The 20,911-nt window shown below is 43.7% G+C and overlaps 2 protein-coding genes across 2 annotated transcripts; both read right to left on the bottom strand.

Annotated features, from left to right (window-relative positions):
* Positions 1 to 2,747, bottom strand: LOC133440752 (alpha-taxilin-like). The gene is made up of 2 exons (XM_061718068.1): positions 2,132 to 2,747; positions 1 to 74 (listed from the first exon to the last, which is right to left on the bottom strand). Exons 1-2 carry the CDS (start codon positions 2,706 to 2,708, stop codon positions 1 to 3), a joined length of 651 nt encoding a protein of 216 aa, XP_061574052.1. The 5' UTR covers positions 2,709 to 2,747.
* An 8,949-nt stretch (positions 2,748 to 11,696) lies between these two features.
* Positions 11,697 to 17,406, bottom strand: LOC133440751 (stonustoxin subunit beta-like). Its single transcript, XM_061718067.1, has 6 exons — positions 17,370 to 17,406; positions 16,011 to 16,059; positions 14,566 to 14,733; positions 13,050 to 13,223; positions 12,360 to 12,406; positions 11,697 to 12,229 (listed from the first exon to the last, which is right to left on the bottom strand). Exons 1-6 carry the CDS (start codon positions 17,404 to 17,406, stop codon positions 11,697 to 11,699), a joined length of 1,008 nt encoding a protein of 335 aa, XP_061574051.1.
* Positions 17,407 to 20,911: the final 3,505 nt, after the last annotated feature.

Raw genomic sequence — 20,911 nt, 5'->3', positions numbered from 1 at the left:
TTAAATACTGGGCCTGATTGGAGTCAGGTGTGCCTCCTCATCTAGGCACACCCATGCAGGCTGGTCCCCTCCTCCTGCACATGAACAGAACACCCTGTTAAGACAGGGTGGGTCGTCACACCTCCCCCCTTAAGAGAGGAGACCAACAGGTACTCCGGAACTTTAGCTCACACATCCTTTGAGACTCTACGGCCCAATCCCAAACTCCACCCTAAACCCTCAAGCCCTGAGCCCTCACAGACTTTCAGTGACGTCAGCGTCACGTGATCAAGTGTGCGAGGGTGTGAGGGCTCCAAATGGTATAAATAGGAATGGGACACACTTAGCAGAAACCGGAAACAAGTCAGATAAAAACGTCTGTTTTTTTGGGGGTTTTTTTTCAATAAACTTTATTTAAAATTTCAATTTACAAAATTCCTAGTCAGATCAAAATGTTCCGTACCGGTATTATAAGTTTGGGAATGATCATCCGGATGTTTGAAAACAAAGTGGTAGCCTATATAAAGGAGCATAAAATTCAACAAAGAACACAATTTAAACATGCAATACAATATGTATTTCCTTGTTAACATTGTCTTTCTTTCAATCTACCCAGACCAGCAAATCCAGTATGCCAGGCTCAATCGCCGAGTAATTTCTTTTTTGTAAGCGCGTGTAAACTGAGTTAAATATTCCAGCTGTGTTATGACCATCTAATATTACTTTCCATTTTTCAGCATGATGTCATTTCATTTTTGTAAGAGAGCGTATAAATTGATGGTAACATGAGCTAAATATTACGGTTATCTTATTACTATTTACTGCAACGTTTTTGTTCAACTTGCTGAAATTGTTTATATTTTGTGGTCATAAATAAATGAATAACCAAATTACTGCCTGACTTGTTTGTGTTGGATCTAAAACTATCTTGCTAGTATTTACATGTATGCATTTCTGTTAACATAGGGAATCTTAATTCAAACACTGTACTCAGATCAAAGAAAAGCAAGTCTTGTTTATTCAACACCAGCAGGTCAACTGAGGATTTGTCTAATACAGTGCTTCTCAATCCTGGTCCTCGTGTTCCCTGTCCTGCATGTTTTAGATGTTTCCCTGCACCAACACAGCTGATTCTAATTAAAGGTCCTCATTAGCTTGTCACCAAGGTCTGCACAGCTCTGTTGATGACACAGGTACTTTTATCACGGTGTGCTGAAGCAGGGAAACATCTAAAACATGCAGGACAGGGGCCCACGAGGAACAGGATTGAAAAACACTGGTCTAATATAAAATGAAAACAAATGAAATTGAACCTCAAATTATGAATGAAAAAATGATGAAGAAAACAACATTTTGTCCTACATCTTCCCACAAATGTCAATTAACTGGTCATCCCTCTTCCTTTCCCTCTCCTCCTCCTTTTCATCCAGCTCCCTCAGCCTCTTTTCCTGTCTTTAGTGTTGAAGAAAGTCCAAAACGTCATTTGTCCTTTTTTTGGATTTCTTTCCTCCGTTTGAATGAATGAATGAGTGAATGAAAAACTTTATTTCGAACATGCTCAAAAAAAAGAAAAGAAAAAAAAATATATATATATATTTTTTTTTTAATTATTTTTTATATATATATATATATATATATATATATATATATATATATATATATATATATATATATATATATATATATATATATATATATATATATATATATATTTAAACCAAAGAACAATAGTTAAATAATATGTTTGTTGGTCGCTCCCTGTTTGTAAAGGAAATAATAGGGCCGTTGAAAAATCATCACGGGACAACAGTTTCTGAATTTAAATCACCAGTGGGCTATGTATTTATACTTACAGGTGAACTTTCTTCTCGCAGTTGCACATGGTTCCTTTTCCTCCGCCCCCTGTTTTGTTTACATTCTCCCTGGTAACCTCCTTTCATGTCACAACGCAATGAACTGTGGGTAATTCCCTTTCCCAGAGTGTGCTGGGATGCTGACTTGCGGGAAGGGGGCAGTAAGGGCTGAAAATGGCTGTCGGGAGCCCTCGCTCACTTAACCACTTGAGGAATGGGACAGCCCTAAGCCCTTACGCAAGGTGCGGGAGCGCGCACGTAAGTCTACGAGTCTGCGAGGGTGGAGATTGGGATTGGGCCCCAGGCTTCCTTTAGCAGAAAGTCTTTCTCTCTCTCGTGCCGCTCCTCCGACTCCTTCAGCAGCTCCTGTGCCTGATGCAGCTTTGCATCCACCAGCTGTTGCTGCAGGTTTTTATGCTTCACCACTTTGTCGATGTGCTCCTCGCGCAGTTTGTACTGTTCGTAGAGTTTCTTAAGTTTTTCTGCCAGGTCTGCGTTCTCTTGTCGAAGGCTGGCGTTTCTCTCGTTGTGCTGCTCCATCTGAGTCTGGATGTCGTTCAGCGTCACCTGGAAACGAGAAGTCACCTCCTTCCTCTTTTCCTCCTCCAGCCGCGTTCTTTGGATTCCTTCCTCCTTGAGTGTCCGGTTGTGTCTTTGCAGCTCCCTGCAGAGGCTTTCCAGCTTGCTGCGGGCCAGGATGGCCTTGCTGTGCTCGTTCCTCAGGTTGTCTTTCTCCTGGACCAGCTGGTTCTGCTTCTTCTGCAGCACCTTCATCTGCTTCTGAGTGTTACGGTTCTCTTCCAACAATTCGGCGTATGTCGTGCAAAGGCCTCCAAGCTTTTCCTCGGGGGTGCTCAGTGTGTTGAGGGTCTGCATGAGGAGGGTGATTTCTTTACCCAGACCTTTCACTTTTTTCTTCTTAGCATGGGTTACTGCGCATGCCGGAAAGACCTCTGTTTTTCCCTCTTGTTTACTTGGGTAAGACGAGACAGGGACCTGGGTAACCACATTTGGAGCTATAGCCTCAGCCCACACTTTATCCCCCGCCAAATCATTTCCAAGTATTACATCGACCCCTTCCACTGGTAACTCAGGCCGCACTCCCACCACCACCTCTCCACTAACCAACCCACAGACAATGCTCATTCTATGTAGGGGCACCGGAATTAACTGCATACCCATACCTCGCATCAAAATGAAATCGCCCGTGTCTGACGTGGAGGAAAATGGAACTATGTTGCGACAGACATAAGTATGTAACGCACCCGTATCCCTCAAGATGTTAACCTTAATTGCCTTTCCACCAGACAGTGATACAAAACCCTCTGAAAGGAATGCTGAATACTCAGCCTTAGGGTCACCCCCAGCAGAAAACATGTCAGGAACACCTTCCATTTTAACAATTAGCTGAGGTGAGGGGACTACAGGTGCAGCCAACGCGGACGGTTTGATTTGTGCACCACTCAATGTCGTCTCTTTAGCTTTATGAGCAAAACAAGAATTTTTCCAGTGTCCAGTTTTATGGCAAAAATGACAAACATTAGGGTCACTCCGTTTCCCGGAACCCTGCTCCGAATGTAGTACCCCTGAATCCCCCTGCTTTCCTGTACGAATGGACCCACCAGTTTGAAGCGTGTAGTCACCAAATACACTTTTGTGTGTTAGACAGTACTCATCAGCCAAGATAGCCGCTTCTTGGGGGGTCTTCACTTTCCTCTCAGTTATGTAAGTGGCAATATCAACGGGCACACAGTTTTTGAATTGTTCCAGAGTCATTAAATCACGAAGCCCATTAAAGGTTTTAACCTCTGATGCTACACACCATCGGTTAAACTGGACCAACATATCCCTCCCAAAATCCACATAAGTTTGATGTTCCTCTTTCCTCCAACTCCTAAAACGTTGTCTGTAGGCTTCTGGTACCAACTCATACGCAAGTAGCACTGCCTCCTTAACAACCCCATATTTCTGACTATCAATCACTGATAAGGAAGCATAGGCCTCCTGGGCCTTACCTGTAAGGACACATTGGAGCAGTAGGGTGCGCTCACCATCTGACCAACCTCTGGCGCCTGCCACTCGCTCAAACAGGGCAAAGAACAAATCTGGATCTTTTTCTGTAAACTTGGGAAGTAATTGCAGATTAGAACCAACATTAAACTGTTTTGCTTCATGAACACTCAACTGGAACTTATCATGCTCCAATTCCAATTTTTTTAACTCAGTCATTTGTCTTATCTGTTCCATTTCTTTCTCATGTTCAAGTTTAATTTTAAGCAATTCCTTTTGTTGTTCAAAGGTTAATTGGCTCGAAGAAAATGAAAAAGTTCCACCAGCACTTGGGTTCTCATCATCCTCTGGGACCACCTCCTCTGACAACACACCCTTTGTCACCAAACTGTCGATCAGAAAAATCTTCACCCTAACCTTTGACAGTTTTGAATGGACAGCAATTTTGTAGTGCTCTGCTATTTGTACCAGCTGGTCCTTTGTGCATCTGTCCAGTCTATCCACAGATGGATCCTGCAGAAAGTCCTCCACAGAACTCATTTTTTATTTATTTATTTCTTTTTAAATTAAAAAAAAAAAAAAACCACTGCAACGGTTTAAACTAACAAGTAGCAAAAGACCCCAGGGCCCAACTCCCCTATGTAACCTGCCTAACCAAAACCTGACTGACTGGCTCAACCCTAGTCTTCAGTGGCCCTCCCGAGTCCCCCCCTCCGACAAGGGCCTCTCAGTGGTACCACCACACTCCAGCTTTCGTGGAATGCAATCTAAACCAGACAAAAAAAAAAAGACAGTGGGTCCCATATGGAGACCCACTGTTAAAAGCTACCAGGAGTTGGAGCCCCAAGGACTAAAGCACTTTATAAACTTTATAAACCTGCAGTGAAAGAATTAGTTCCTAATGCTCTCCCCCCTCCCATACATACAAAACCTATGTGTGTCTCCCAAACCAGTTTGTTCCACAGAACACAAACAAAGCTTAAGTTTACCAAACAATTGATAGAAAAACAAGCAAGTAACAACCAAATCTACCAGTAAACTTAACTAAAGTGACGAGCCCCCATCTTGTCATGAACTGACTTCATCGTGACAAAAATGGGAGACCACACACAGGGATAAATGCTCAAAACCATGTATTTATTTATAATTAAATCAATTAAAATATATGCAACAGGTAAAGTAGGGTGTGAGTCATCAGTTTGATCAGTGGTGTATGGCAGGTGTGGATGTGTGTAAGTGTAGTGTATGTGCAAGTGCAGAAAACTAAAGACAAACAAACTCAAAACAACCAAAAGAAAGCCATGCTTGCTGAGCAGGGGAGAGAGGCCAAATGGCCCTGACCAGCCTGCTTAAATACTGGGCCTGATTGGAGTCAGGTGTGCCTCCTCATCTAGGCACACCCATGCAGGCTGGTCCCCTCCTCCTGCACATGAACAGAACACCCTGTTAAGACAGGGTGGGTCGTCACAGTTGTTTGTTCAGATCATGTGGTTGATTGTGAGATTGTTGCAGCTCCACTCGTGTGTAACTTATCTGGTGATGTGGGGACTGTCGTGTCCTTCACGTGGTCGTGAACTTATTGTTGACGTCATGTTTCCTCATATTTCTGCCCTTCACTGCATCACCAGTGAGAGTCACCAACGGACAAAACCTCAGAAAAGTGCGTACGCCAGCCTTGGTGTTTGCGTGAAAGACTGCAACTTTCTACGTTCAAATCAATTTTTGTATATCCGACCGTGAGCGTAGAAAGTGGCGTACGCACGTTTTTTGTGCGCCGCACGTTTTGTACATGAGGCCCCCGGCCCTCACACAGGCTCAGAGGCCTGGGTGGAGAGTACTGTATAAACCACCATTAACCAGGAGGGTTGGGGATTTACAGTGGAGGCTCCTGCACGGGGTGCTCGCTGTGAATGCCTTTGTTTCTGTTATTAATCCAAATGTTCAGCCTGTTTGTTCCTTCTGTGCACAGAGAGAGACGGTGTTTCGTTGTTTCTAAGAGTGTGCTCGTCTTTCTGCTCTGTTTCACCTGCTGAGTCGAATGTTCTCGATGTTTGGTGAGACTTTTTCACACCTGGGGCCTTATGTACTAAGAGTGCGGCGCACAAAAAACGTGCGTACGCCACTTTGAACGCTCACGGTCGGATGTACAAAGAATGACGTGAACGTAAAAAGCTGCGGTCCTTCACTCACACATTAAGGCAGGGGTCCTCAACCCTGGTCCTCGAGGGCCGGTGTCCCTGCAGGTTTTAGATGTTTCCCTGCTTCATTGCACCATGATACAAGTGACTGTGTCATTAACAGAATTGTGCAGCTCTGGATGAAAAGCTGATGACGATGATTAATTAGAATCAGGTGTGTTAAAGCAGGGAAACATCTAAAACATGCAGGACACCGGCCCTCGAGGACCAGGGTTGAGGACCCCTGCATTAAGGCTTTTGTACGCACTTTTCTGAGGTTTTGTCCGTTGGCGACACTGACTGGTGATGCAGTGAAGTGCAGAATATGAGGAAACATGACGTCAACAATAAGTTCAGGACCACGTGAAGGACATGACAGTCCCCACATCACCAGATAAGTTACACAAGAGTGGAGCTGCAACAATCTCACAATCAACCACATGATCTGAACAAACAACTAAAGGCAGGAGCTCAACGATGGAACCTGCAAATCCTGATGGAGCTTTGGCTCCGTTAGAGGAACCTGCTGATGGCAGGATCAGGAGCGAGTCCTCAGGCACCACACTGATCTGCTGGTCCAGGACTAAGACTGGACCATCAGCTGGTTTAGTCCTGGACCTGCTGGTCCAGGACTAAGACTGGACCATCAGCTGGTTCAGGTACCAAGAGGATCTTCTGGAACTGAACTGGACCAGCTGCTCCGGTTCAGACCAACATGATGCTTCAGCTGGAGCTGCTGACAGGTCGAACATCTGTCTGTCGGCATGACGACCGTATGGGAGGACTACTGGAGATTAAAGCCAGACCCTAAACATCCCATAACTGTGTCTGGACAGAAATACATTAAAATATATTTTGAAGCAAAAACCGGTGTTGTGCCAAAAAGTGATTGCCTGCCAGAATCTGATTTCTTCTGATTTGTGGCCGCGGGAGCGCGCACAGCAGCCCGTTGAGCGAGAGCGCTAAACCGTCAGATTTCAGATTATGAAGCTCAAGAATGAGATCAAGTCATATTTAGGCAGAAACAACCTTTCATTAACTGTATTTGGCCTTCAATCAATATTTGGCAGGTAAAAAGACCCATTTTCAGGAGAGAAATCAGATTCTGGCAGGCAATCACTTTTTGGCACGACACTGGGATCTAGACCGGTCTCTCCTCCTGCGGATGAAACACTCCGAGTTACAGCAACTTTGCTCTTTATTTCTCACGTTTGCACCTCGATAATCCCGTCGGCACAAATTGTCTTTATTTCTGCAGCAGAGGAATCAGATCGTGATGCTTCATGTTTTAAATATAAATGTATTTTGTTCACATTGTTATACTTATGAGAGAGTTGATCGCGGACATCCATAATGTGTAAGACTCAATAAACGTGTACATTGGTCTTAATGCGTTAGTATATAATATGCATGACCAGGGGTCCTCAACCCTGGTCCTCGAGGGCCGGTGTCCTGCATGTTTTAGATGTTTCCCTGCTTTAACACACCTGATTCTAATTAATCATCGTCATCAGCTTTTCATCCAGAGCTGCACAATTCTGTTAATGACACAGTCACTTGTATCATGGTGCAATGAAGCAGGGAAACATCTAAAACCTGCAGGGACACCGGCCCTCGAGGACCAGGGTTGAGGACCCCTGTGCATGACAATAAAGCTGAACGAGGAGCCGTTTTTCATGCACCAAAAATTCTGGTGTCGGTTCTTAAAATACAAACAAGAAAAGCAGAGTGTAATGATGCACTAACGCTGCCCATAAACATTAACAAACCCTTACAATCATAATAAAACCACAACTCTTCACTGAACGCAACGCAAAGCAAAGAACACCATAATGTAGGTGTCAAAGTGAATCCCAGAAGGGCCGGTGTCCTGCATGTTTTAGATGTTTCCCTGCTTTAACACACACCTGATTCTAATTAATCATCGTCACCAACTTGTCATCAAAGTCTGGATAGTTGTGTTGATGACACAGTCACTTGTATCATGGTGCAATGAAGCAGGGAAACATCTAAAACCTGCAGGGAACCCGGCCCTCGAGGACCGGAGTCCGACACCCCTAAATGCCCCAAAATGAATTATTTATTCCAGCTCAGAGCTGATGTTTTTTTTTATTGGTTTTACCTGTTTTTGCACATTTCTTGTTAGGATGAGCTGTTTTTAATGGATAATTATCTTCATTATCATATTCAAACATATATTTGAGGGAGGAGACAAGACGGAGTGTTGTGCTCTCGCATGTGCGCTCAAATCCACGCTGATTGGGATGTACAGAGAAACCTGCGTGGATTTGGGCGAACGCACAGTTTTGTACATATGAATTTTTGCGGTCTTGTTAATTCCACGCACGGATTCACGTTGAAATCCACGCTCTCTTAGTACATGAGGCCCCAGGTCTTCATTTTATGTGTCAGGCACAGTAAAACGAAAAAATCTAAATGTCAATTGTTAAATTTTGTCATTGGTCAAGCCAAATTGGTAATTTATGTCAGCAGGAGAAGCAGACTGGAGGGTTCTGTGGATACTGATGTTGGATTAATTTTTTTGTCGGATGTTAAAAGTCAGACTCAGGACTGTTTTTAGTTTCTACTGTCTGACTAACAACATAAAGGAGTTTAATGACATGTGGTGTGTTGACAAGGTGCTGTGTTCAGTGGAGGGCAGTATGCTGCTCTTTGGAAATATTCTGAGTTTAAATTTATTGGTTTTGTATTGTTTTTGTTTGTACTGAAAGTTTTTGTCTGTGTGTTTGGTTGGACACGTTTTTGAGTAAATAAAAGTGGTTTGAAAAACCGAGAAAGAATTTCCCCATTGTGGGAGTACTAAGGGAATCTTTCATTTCATTTGACACACACACACACACACACACACACACACACACACACACACACACACACACACACACACACACACACACACACACACACACACACACACACACACACACACACAACCACCACACACACACACACACACACACACACACACACACACACACATACACACACACACACACACACACACACACACACACACACACACACACACACACACACACACACACACACACACACACACAGTCATTAATATTCATTCATTAAACCACAGTATTTTTTCTTCATCTTATTAATGTAATGTATGGAAGCCCATAGGGGACTTTATTCAAATGCAAATGTAATTCCACAATAGCATTATAATTTTCCACATATGCATGAGTTATTTGGGACACAAATGAAATTAAAATGCAATAATTCAATTTGAATTTTCATTTTCACATACTTGTATAGGCATTCTATGACAATATTAAAATGAAAATGGAAAAGCTGTTTCACATTTCATTTTGAAAGATTTAACTTGATTTACAGAGGACAATATTCAAATGCAATAAGAGAAACAGCGCCCCCAGGCTAATGCACCACTTTTGCTTATATCCACTCGTGTAATTGCAGACAGTTGAATGTGTTAATTGTTCATCAGTGTGTCTCTGATGTGCACATCACTCTGAGGGCTAATTGTTTTCACATTATTAACAGTTTCCCAGCATCACCACTAAGTGTCGCCAACGGACCAATAGCTGTGGAAACGTGCGTACGCCAGCCATGAAGTTGGCGTCGGGAACCGCACATTTCCACGGTCATTTCACTCTTGATTCATCTGAACGTTTGCGTGGAAAAGGGCGTACGCCATGTTTTTGTGCGTACGCACCCTTTGTACATGAGGCCCCTGGTGTCCTCTCCTCCGGTAGGAGTCGGCCTCTCATGTGGATGCTGCAGCAGTGGAGACTGAACTGGTTAAACATGAGACGTCAGATGGACCACTACTGTCCATCTGACGTCTCATGTCCATCACCATCAGCTGCAGCCTCCGGTTCTCTTGTATTTGCTGCAGCACATACATCATTGCAGGTGGGCCCTGATACGGCTGTGGCCTACACACATACACAGGTGCTCTAATGTGACTGGGAGATGTCTCTACGAGCTCAGCACGGTGATTCTGACCTGGGCGCCGGGTGAGGGGTGTCATCTCTGCAAATCCCTCTCTATACCTCCATTCAGTCTCCTCTATCACAGCGGGGGTTCCTGCAGGGTAACTGACAGCCTGTGGGAGGGTGTACCCTTCATAATCTTCCATCAGTCTTGGTTGTTGCATTCGTCGGTGTGGACATACATTTTCACTTGGGGAACATAAGCCATTATCACTTCGTAATGACCTTATCCGGCTCCAAGGACTATATGTTTTGGAGGCTTAATGATTAACAGTTGTACACTGGCTTTCTCTGTATTTTAATCATGAAGTGCGTGTCAAGACTTAAATGAAGAGGCAGGAAGCGGCCAATTTCCTTTACAGTGCTTTAATCCAGTCTAGAGAGTGCACTTAAAGATGTGGTGTGTGTGTATGTGGTTCTGGAATAAACCATAGAATAATAGAAATCAATAAACAGCAATAAACATATGTTTAACCATAGCACACAATCCAAATAATTTTATAAGCATGAACATCAACATGAGATAATATCACATTTAACTTGCAACAAAGAAACAATCAGTTACATTCAAATAACATAACTAATGACTTTTGAACGATTAGTGAAGTAAATAACACTCCTGAAAATACTCACCAGCAGAATTATAAAATATAACCCATATGGAAGTTCTTAAATCAACCACTCTGTCAGGCAAACCGTAAGACCAGAGCTACATATTTGATTATTAGTACAAATGGATTTTGAATATCCGATTATTTTTATACCTGATCATTTCTACAGATGTGGGACTTCATGATTAGCTAGAAGTGTTATGCTGCTTAATTTCATATAAATGGGACTTAATTTGAAGAGGTTCATGATTTTCTACTAAAATGTTACAGAAGTGATCATTTGAAAATTGGAACATTTTAAATTGATTAAGAATAAAAAATGTTTTATTCTGAAATATGTTTCCTAGCATGATAAATCAATTGGATAATTATTTTGAGGAAATGTTGAGGTAGCGCTTCTAATGAGTGGATATCAAATATTGTCATCAAAGAAGAATTCTGTTAAAAAAGTAGCCCTTCTTAGTACAGTGTAAAATCAACAAGGCCGACCCCCGGGACCCTGAACATGAAGAGGCAGTTCTAGATAATGGATGGATGGATCATCTTATGCATCTTGGTGAGAGCTCACACATAAACAAACCCTTTACCATGACAGAAACCTGACAGTCCAGTAGTGACGTCCTGGTTGGAACAGGAAGTGTGTGAGAATAAAGACCAGGATGAATCCTGGCTGCACAGCAACCTTGTGCTCAGATCTGTCAGCAGGTTGTAACTTCATCTAGGCTGATTGCAGCTCAGTGATTCCTCTCTGACATCACAGTTGGTCACATGTGCAGCAAACTAACTGCAGCTGACATGAAGTGAATGATCTCAGCTGTGAGCTGCAGAGAAACAACATGCTGCTGTTCACCGTGAAGCTCTGACTGGAAACAGACAGAAGAACAACATGTGGATCCTGGAATAACAGCAGCTTCCACCTTTAAAGGACTGGAAGAGGAAGAAGTTTCCAAGGAATCATTCAGAACAGTTTCACCAACATGTGATTCCGGTGTTCTGATGGAAACAGAGACAGACATGTACAGACTCAACTATCTGTCCAACAGAGATGGTTTCTCTGACAGGAGGAGACTCTTGAGACTGAACTCAACACAGAGTCACTGAAGAGCCAGACTTGGACCAGATCATGAACCCAGGAGAGAGAGGTTCAGTGAATGTGGTGTTGACGGTGTGGAGGTGGATCAGTCTGTCAGAGGAGACGCTGTAGAAGGACAGAGTTCCAGCAGGAACGGCCACATACACTGCTACTCTGTCAGAGACTGAGGAAGAGGAGGAGGAAGATGTTACTCTGTTATTGTGCCAGACAGAGTACCGACCACCATCAAAACATTCCAGACTCCAGGAATGATCGTTTCTTCCAAACACACAGTCTTTAGAGTCTCCTTTCCTTCTGATTCTTCTGTAACTCACTGATATATAAACTCTTCCTCTCCACTGGACCTCCCAGTAACAGCGACCCGTCAGAACTTCTCTACACAGCAGCTGACAACAGTAATTAAACCTGTCTGGATGATCAGGATATGACTGATATTCATCCACATACATCATCTTCCTGTTGTTGTCAGACAGTTTGATGCGTTTGTGGACTGTGTTTGTGTCGATGATGAGTTGACAGGAATCTGAAGGAGAGAACAAACAACCCAGCTGCAGTTATTATTGATCTGTCATTGATCATTGATGGACTCATGAATGAGTGATGTGTCAGTGTGAAGATGGTTGAATGTGTGAGTGAAATAAAAACACACTTACACTTCCTCAGACCTGGTGTCATCCATCGTTGTCCAGCAGGCTCCACCCTGAAAGGAGGAGGGGGGTCAGACCAGCTCAGTCTCTTTCAGCAAACATGAACATTACATGGCTCTCACACACTGATGAAAGAACAGTCCAACACTTGGACAGATGCACTTGAATGCAGCATCTCTGAAGTCCTGTCCTATGGTCGTCACGTTCCAGCACAGTTTGAACACATTTTTTTCATCTGATTTCATCTTTGCTGAATCAGGAGCAGGAGGAGACCGTGTCATGGATGAGTGAAGGTGCAGCTGTTATTGTGCTGTGATGGGCCTGAAAACCACACTGCTGTGGTTCTGGGATGTTTACTGGGTCAAGACCGGCTCAGAGTTGTGAAATGCATCTATCAGCTCTGCTGCAGTACCAGATGAGCTGCAGCAGCTCCGTCTGCTCAAAGATCTCTGCTCAAAGTGTCATGGAAAAATGCAGGATAAAAATAGGTGATATACAACATGTAAATGCAGATGAAAGGTTCACATCTCTTTTGTAATATATACATCCCTCTAAGAGGACTAGCATCCACATGTCAGGTGCAGGTATCTGTATTTTACTAAAAATTTCCACAACAAAATCCAGAGAGCCACAAAGATGATGTCCACAACAACACGATGAAGAGTCCAGCACACTGATGTCCTTCTGTCTTCCTACCTGAGAGTGTCCAGTCTCCAGCGGAGATCCTTCAGTCCAGCAGACAAAAGCTTCACTGCTGACTCTCCTGGATGGTTGTAGCTCAGGTCCAGCTCTCTCAGATGGGAGGGGTTGGAGCTCAGAGCTGAGACCAGAGAAGCACAGCCTTCCTCTGAGATCATACAGCCTGACAGCCTGCAGACACACAACACACATGCAGAGACTCTGAGAGAACTGCTCTGAGACTAAAGCTGACTCTGTCCTCATGTTCACCTGATGATGGCGCTGAAGGAAAAGTCAGAGGATCAGCAGAAACACATCAACAATCTTTCAATATCAACCACAGTTCTAACGGTCAACAATTGAACACTTGGGGCCTGATTTACTAAAGGTTTGCATGCGTAAAAACGTGTGCAAACTTGACATCACCCGCAAACCAATGTGCAAGCTGATCTACTAACAGCGTGCAAAGAGGACTGCGCCTCTCAAATGAGCAAAATAGCACACGCTGTTCATTTAGTACTTTTGCCCTGATGAATAATCAATATGGGGCGTACCCGCCAGAAAGCGCTAAATACTGGGAGGGGAAAATGCAAATAGGTCCATTTACCATGCGCAATGAGATTTACCAAGCCTGAAAGTTTTTGCGGGGATTGTGATTGCGTCTGTATTTAATACGTTCGAAAGGAAGGTGCTAATCTGCCCAGCATTACGCAGGGATGCTTGTTGGTGCTTGATTTGAGGACTGGGGTGGGGATGGCTCAACTTGTGGTGAGGATTCTCCACATGCAAAAGGAGAAATATTTTATTTGAATGTTAAATCAAGTATTATTCAGCAAAAGGTTGCCACAGGAGGCACATTCATTTTTTTATTTGTGATAATAAGTAAATCACGTGTTTTCATGGAGAAAAAAGTGTTTCTTATTGTGCGCCTACCTTGTTCTGCAATTTGCTCTAGCGTGTCATACCCCGGTATCCCAGTTATCTGCTCCTCGCAGAAGGTGAGCTGCACCTGCTGCTCAATGCTGGTTAGAGGCATCTCTTCCGCAGGCCCTCCACCTGTCTTGTTTGCCGAAGTTTTATTAAAGGCCACTTTTTCTTTAGTTCTTCGCCTTACATCTTGCCACCTTCTTTTAACCTCATCTGCCGTTCTTTTTGTCTTACCAACTGCATTTATTCTATCGCAGATTTTCTCCCATATTGCGTTTCTTTTGGTAATGTTTACATTTCTTTGCTGTAGTTCATGAATGTGTTTATTTGCCTCTTCCACTAATATCTCTAACTCCAACTCGTCAAATTTCATTTGGCGCTTGCGACCAGCCTGCTTTCCATCCAGACTCTCCATGGCGCAAACCGCAAGACACGCAACACCTCATTTAAATACTGCGGTTTGCGCCTGTTATCAATTGCGCAAGCATTCTTAGTTGATCACCCGCAAAACACACAACAACAGCACGTGCAAACTTTTTCAGTGCACACGCAATTTAGTACTCTTTATTTAGGATCTTAGTAAATCAGGCCCTTGGTGTATTCAGACCTGAGAGACTCCAGGTGACAGTGTGGACTCTCCAGTCCAGGACAAAGCTTCTTCAGTCCTGAATCCTGCAGGTGGTTGTTACTCAGGTCCAGTTCTGTCAGACTGGAGGACTGAGAGCTGAGAACTGAGGACAGATCTGCACAGATGTCCTCTGAGAGGTGACAACCACTCAACCTGCAGAGGAGATTAAAGAGAAATGATGAGGTAATTTAAAATCTAACAAAGAAATAAATGAAATAGTATCAATGAATACTGATTATTTCAACTAATTATCAATAAGTATTGATGAATAGTGATCGCTGCATTTCTCTTCTCTACATGTAAAGTTTCCTGAATGATGAATCATTGATGAGAACTGGAACTTAGTTGAACAGTGAATTTAACTGGTTTCCTCCATGAACACAACATGTGATTGTAATTAAAACTGATGTGTCCATGTTCGTCCTTACACAACTTTCTTGGAGGCTTTGACCACCGGCAGCAGCCTCCGGAGAACCTCCTCTGAAGCTGAGTATTTCTTCAGGTCAAACACCTCCAGATCTTCTTCTGATGACAGTAAGATGAAGACCAGAGCCGACCACTGAGCAGGAGACAGTTTATCTGTGGAGAGAAGTCCTGACCTCAGGGACCGTTGGACCTCCTCCACCAGAGAACCAACGTTCAGTTCATTCAGACAGTGGAACAGGTTGATGCTTTTCTCTGCAGACAGATCCTCACTGATCTTCTTCTTGATGTATTCAACTGTTTCCTTATTGTTCTGTGATCTTCTTTGTTCTGGTTCCAACAGACCTCGTAGGAGAGTCTGATTGGTCTCCAGTGAAAGACCCAGGAGGAAGCGGAGGAACAAGTCCAGGTGTCCGTTTGGACTCTGTAAGGCCTTGTCCACAGCACTCCGATAGAGCTGAGTCACTGCTCTTGTTTTAAACCACCAGGAGGTGTTTCTTTGTTCCTCCAGCAGGTTGACTCCAGACTTGATGAAGGTCCGATGGACATGAAGAGCAGCCAGAAATTCCTGAACACTCAGATGGATGAAGCAGAAGACCTGGTCCTGGTACAGGCTGCTCTCCTCTCTAAAGATCTGGGTGAACACTCCTGAGTACACTGAAGCCTCTCTGACATTGATGCCACACTCTCTCATGTCTGGTTCATAGAAGATCAGGTTTCCTTTCTGCAGCTGCTCAAAAGCCAGTTTTCCCAGAGACTCCACCATCTTCCTGCTCTCTGGACTCCAGTGTGGATCTGTCTCAGCTCCTCCATCATACTCGACCTTCTTCAGTTTGGCCTGGACCACCAGGAAGTGGATGTACATCTCAGTCAGGGTCTTGGGCAGCTCCCCTCCCTCTCTGGTTTCCAGGACTTTCTCCAGGACCGTAGCAGTGATGTGGACGCTTCGTGATATCTTGATGTGGGAGATGATCCTGCTGGTCTTCTCCTCTTCTCTGAACCTCTTCTTGAAGTATTCCTCCTTTTGTGGGTTAGTGAACCCTCTGACCTCTGTCACCATGGAAACACACTCAGGAGGGATCTGATTGGCTGCTGCGGGTCGTGTGGTGATCCAGAGACGAGCAGAAGGAAGCAGGTTCCCCCTGATAAGGTTTGTCAGCAGCACATCCACTGAGGTGGACTCTGTAACATCAGTCAGGACCTCATTGTTGTGGAAGTCCAGAGGAAGCCGACTCTCATCCAGACCATCAAAGATGAACACGACCTGGAACTCTTCAAAGCTGCAGATTTCTCTGGTTTCAGTGAAGAAGTGATGAACAAGTTCCACCAAGCTGAACTTTCTCTCTTTCAGCACATTCAGCTCTCTGAAGGTGAATGGAAGCAGGAACTGGATGTCCTGGTTGGCTTTGCCTTCAGCCCAGTCCAGAGTGAACTTCTGTGTTAGGACTGTTTTCCCGATGCCGGCCACTCCCTTCGTCATCACTGTTCTGATTGGTTCATCTCTTCCAGGTGGGGGTTTAAAGATGTCTTCCTGTCTAATGGTTGTTTCTGCTCTGTCTGGTTTCCTGGAAGCTGCTTCAATCTGTCTGACTTCATGTTCATCGTTGACCTCTCCAGTCCCTCCCTTTGTGATGTAGAGCTCGGTGTAGATCTGGTTCAGAAGGGTTGGGTTTCCTGCTTTAACAATCCCTTGAAACACACACTGGCACTTCTTCTTCAGCTTAGACTTCAGCCGCTTTTTACAAACTGCAGCAAAAGAAACTTAATAAAAGTGGAAAACAGAAAGCAATTAGTTTTTATACAGTTCAACTTATTTCTCATAAAGAATCAGAGCCTACACTGAACCTACTCTAACGTTACGATGAGCGGTCCAATATTGAGTAGAATCACTTTTACCACCAAAACACTTCTGAACATTCAGGATGTGGAAGTGACAAGAAAATCTGTGGGTCCTGGAGTTTCTACTACCAGGATGTTAGCAGTACAGCCCTGATGGGTTGTGGGTTTGTGGGTTGTTGTGTTCTTGTTATTGTTGTGGTGTCTGTGAAGTGGATTTTCCAGGTTTAGGACTTGAAAACACCAGAAGATGATCTGATCAAATAATCTGTAGAACCATCAAGACAATCTGGAGTTTAGCAGGGTTCCTGGAAGAAGAAAACCAGGATTACAATCTTCCAGTTATCTTGTGTTGTTGGTTGGTTTAACATATTTATGCTGTCCTGCACAGTGAGGGTGCTACTCTAGGGGGGTTGGTAACATGTGGGGGCGAATGTTGTGGCTTATCTGTGAATGTTGTTCATCTCCTGAGGCATTCTGGGGGATTTATCCAGCAGCTTAAATGTTCATAGAAATCCTCTTACTTCTCTGCAGACGCTCAGCCAGCTCCTCCTGCTTCATTCTCCTCAGGACGTTCACTGTGATCTTCACAAACGCCTCTCTGCTGCTCCTCTGCTCTTCATCCTCACCCTCCAACAGATGATCTAGGGATTCTGGGTAATTTGGACGCAGACCACTTTGGATCTTCTTCAGCTCGTTCTTCACAAACAGGACAATGTTGTCCTCCAGCAGCTGGAACAGAAGACCACATGAAGAACACAATCAGACTGAAACCCCTGAGACAAACATCAGGTCCATGTTGGACAGACTGACAGTCCACTGGTCTCCAGAGACCAGCATGGAGACAAACATCAGACCCATGTTGGACAGACTGACAGTCCACTGGTCTCCAGAGACCAGCATGGAGACAAACATCAGACCCATGTTGGACAGACTGACAGTCCACTGGTCTCCAGAGACCAGCATGGAGACAAACATCAGACCCATGTTGGACAGACTGACAGTCCTCTGGTCTCCAGAGACCAGCATGGAGACAAACATCAGACCCATGTTGGACAGACTGACAGTCCACTGGTCTCCAGAGACCAGCATGGAGACAAACATCAGACCCATGTTGGACAGACTGACAGTCCACTGGTCTCCAGAGACCAGCATGGAGACAAACATCAGACCCATGTTGGACAGACTGACAGTCCACTGGTCTCCAGAGACCAGCATGGAGACAAACATCAACAGAACAGATGGAGAAGCAGTTGTTGTTCATGTACAGACCAGAAATATGGAGTCCAGCTGTGTCTGATGCTGCTGGACAGACGAACCGCTGGGAGGCTCTGAGTTCTGCTGGTCCACTCTGTGGAGGAACCAAGAAGAATTAGCTCACATCATGTCTGTCCTCACAGAGACAAACACCAGCTGGAGGTCCATGAAGTCCTGTTTGGATGAGGACAGTCCATCAGAGGACTGGTGGTGGTGAATGTTTACTAGTCCTGCTGATCCACGAGAACGTACACATGACCTCAGTGAGAGCTCTGCTCATTCACATATTCACAAGATCCAGTTCTGCTCCAAGAAAAGTTACGAGATCAAGAAGACGGACAACTGATGGAGACATAAAGCAGTGATTAACTCTGGATCATCATCAGGATCAGTCCTCTGGAAAGTAAGACATCCAGATGTGTCAACCAGAGGAAAAAGCTCCTGACAGGAGATGAAGATCTATGAGGAGGAAGCTCAGATCACCATCAGGTGATGGAGGACCACAGGGGTCCAGGACTACATGGATCTACTCAGGAAGAAACAAGGACATTTCCTAACATGAGGACTGATTTAAATACATTTAATGTGTTTAAATACATCTCACCTCTCTGAAGGAGAACGTTGGTCCCCTTTAAAGTTAATTACCCAGTCCCTTGACCGGTCGCTCTTCAAGGACAAACAGCTGGGTTCATGTTCAAGAGAGTCTCTTTTCTGATGGACCCTGATTGAAGACAAAAGTTCAAAATGTAAATATTATATTTATATGAAAAAGAAGTTACACAGATAAGAATATTTAGTCTGTTTAAAAAGTATTAAACATAAATCAATTGCAGCGTTTGGATACACTCACCTATTTAAAGCAGAACGTTGGTCTTTTTTAAAGTGAATTAACTTGTCCATTGATCGGTCGCTCTTCAAGGACACCCAGCTGGGTTCAGGTTCAGGTTCATGTCCAGGTCCAGGTTTAGGTTCAGCTCCAGATCGATTCCTGTAATAATGAGGTTTGGTGATGTGAGTCTTGAGCTCTGACATGCAGAAGAGTCAGGGACAGTTAGAAATGCTCAACTCACCTCTGAGCTTTGCTCCGACTCTCATGTTCCCCACACAGAGAGGTTTTGGAGGGAGGGACTCCGTCCTCTCCGTCCTCACACTGATCCATTCTGCTGAATTCACGTCCACATCAGCTCACACACACACCTTCATCTGCAGAGGAAACACACATCACTGATATTGCACACAGATCAGCTGATCCTGCTCTGGTTTGTTCCTGTCTTGTTTTTTTTTTTGCTTCTACTGAGTAGTAGAGGTCACTTGGTCCTATTTTTTTTTCTTTTTTTGTATCCTTGAAATGTTGTAAAGGGTCCCAAAGTAATCAGTCTGTCCTCCACCAAGTCAGTCCACAAGGACTAACCAGCTCTAACTAACTGGAACAAGTGTGAAATAACAATGAGGTGATTCTGTGAACAGTTTTCACTTTAGAAACTCGAAAATCGTGTTACTATAAAGTCGAGGAAGCTCAGAGGTTGATCTGCAGAGACAAAGGTTCAATGTGCAAATATAAGGAGATACAAACATGCTGTATCCAGTGCAAACTAGTAATAAATGTGATATGAGGTGTGATGATTGACAGAGTCAGAGTCCAGAGTACTGGGTTTGTCTTGATTAAGAAGTCTTATGACCTGGGAGAAGAAACTTATTTTATGTCTCTCAGTAAAAATGTTTCAGTTAATCAGCCTGTTTTTTCTGACCCCCGTCTGCATGAACCTCTGGGGAACTTCGGTGTCAACAGTGAGGCTATTGGAAGTTCAGTCAGGAAGTCTTCTGGACGAAGATACGCTATGCTAAGTGTACTGCTGACAACAAAAATAAGTTTCCCCACTGAGGGAGAAAATAAAGGATATATTATCTTATCTTAAAGAACAACTTCTTCCAGGAACCAAACTGACTTTAAAGCAGCACAACGTAACTTTCAGCTTTTGTTGAGTTTGGCGTCTCCTTTGGACAAAAGCGGTAGTGCTTTACCAGTAGTGCTGAAGGGTTCCTACCATGCTCCTCAAAGTTACATAGTGCCAGTGAAGGCGATACAGACCCCCTCAGGCCATGACAGAGGTGTCATTAAACCTGTTGGAAGTTGATGTACCATCACAATGATGATGATGAAATATTAGATTAAGGTGGAAAAGTTACGTAGTGTCGCTTTAATGCTGCAGACGACAGCTTAATTCTAAGAAATAAAAAAACCTCACAGTTTGATTGATGAATAAAACTAAATCAAGGCAAGGCAAGGCAAATTTATTTATATAGCACAATTCAACACAAGGTAATTCAAAGTGCTTTACATTGACATTAAAAGCGGCAAGACATAATAACAAATTCAATAACAATAACAATCAGCTGATCACCACTGTGTTTCTGATCTGTGGTTGCAGCAGCAGCTGCCTCACCAGCTTTGGACCATAAAGTGTTTTGCACCCACCACTCCAATGACGTAAAGGAAAGGTCTTAACACAAAGTTCTTCCTTTGTATCTTTACTCCAAAAACTGAAAAATCATACAAAATAAAGAACCAAATCCTTAACTTTTGTAAATAAAAAAAAGTATGCTGGTCAAAAGCCTGTGTTGCTCAAAGGTCTAGTGACTTGTAAACTTACCGTATATTTATTCTACATACAGCAGCCAATAGAAATGCAATATTCTGTTTTGTGAGTAGTCACTGGTTAGAATAAATATAAAACCAAAGTCTTACAAAAGGTATTATCTTAAACATATATCACATTTATGCAAAACGGCTCCAACAGATCCAATAAAA

Source organism: Cololabis saira, chromosome 3 (genome assembly GCF_033807715.1).
Source record: "Cololabis saira isolate AMF1-May2022 chromosome 3, fColSai1.1, whole genome shotgun sequence".
NCBI classification, from domain to species: Eukaryota; Metazoa; Chordata; class Actinopteri; order Beloniformes; family Belonidae; genus Cololabis; species Cololabis saira.
This window is presented reverse-complemented; position numbering and strand designations above follow the sequence as displayed.

Coding starts and splice junctions, on each gene's coding strand:
- LOC133440751 (XM_061718067.1), bottom strand. CDS start 17,406: ATGAAGCAGGAGGAGCTGGCTGAGCGTCTGCAGAGAA. Junction 16,060..17,369: donor GGCTGAGCGTCTGCAGAGAA/GTAAGAGGATTT, acceptor CCATGGTGACAG/AGGTCAGAGGGTTCACTAAC. Junction 12,230..12,359: donor GACACCAGGTCTGAGGAAGT/GTAAGTGTGTTT, acceptor TCTCTCCTTCAG/ATTCCTGTCAACTCATCATC.
- LOC133440752 (XM_061718068.1), bottom strand. CDS start 2,708: ATGCAGACCCTCAACACACTGAGCACCCCCGAGGAAAAGCTTGGAGGC. Junction 75..2,131: donor TCTGCTAAAGGAAGCCTGGG/GCCCAATCCCAA, acceptor GTTCATGTGCAG/GAGGAGGGGACCAGCCTGCA.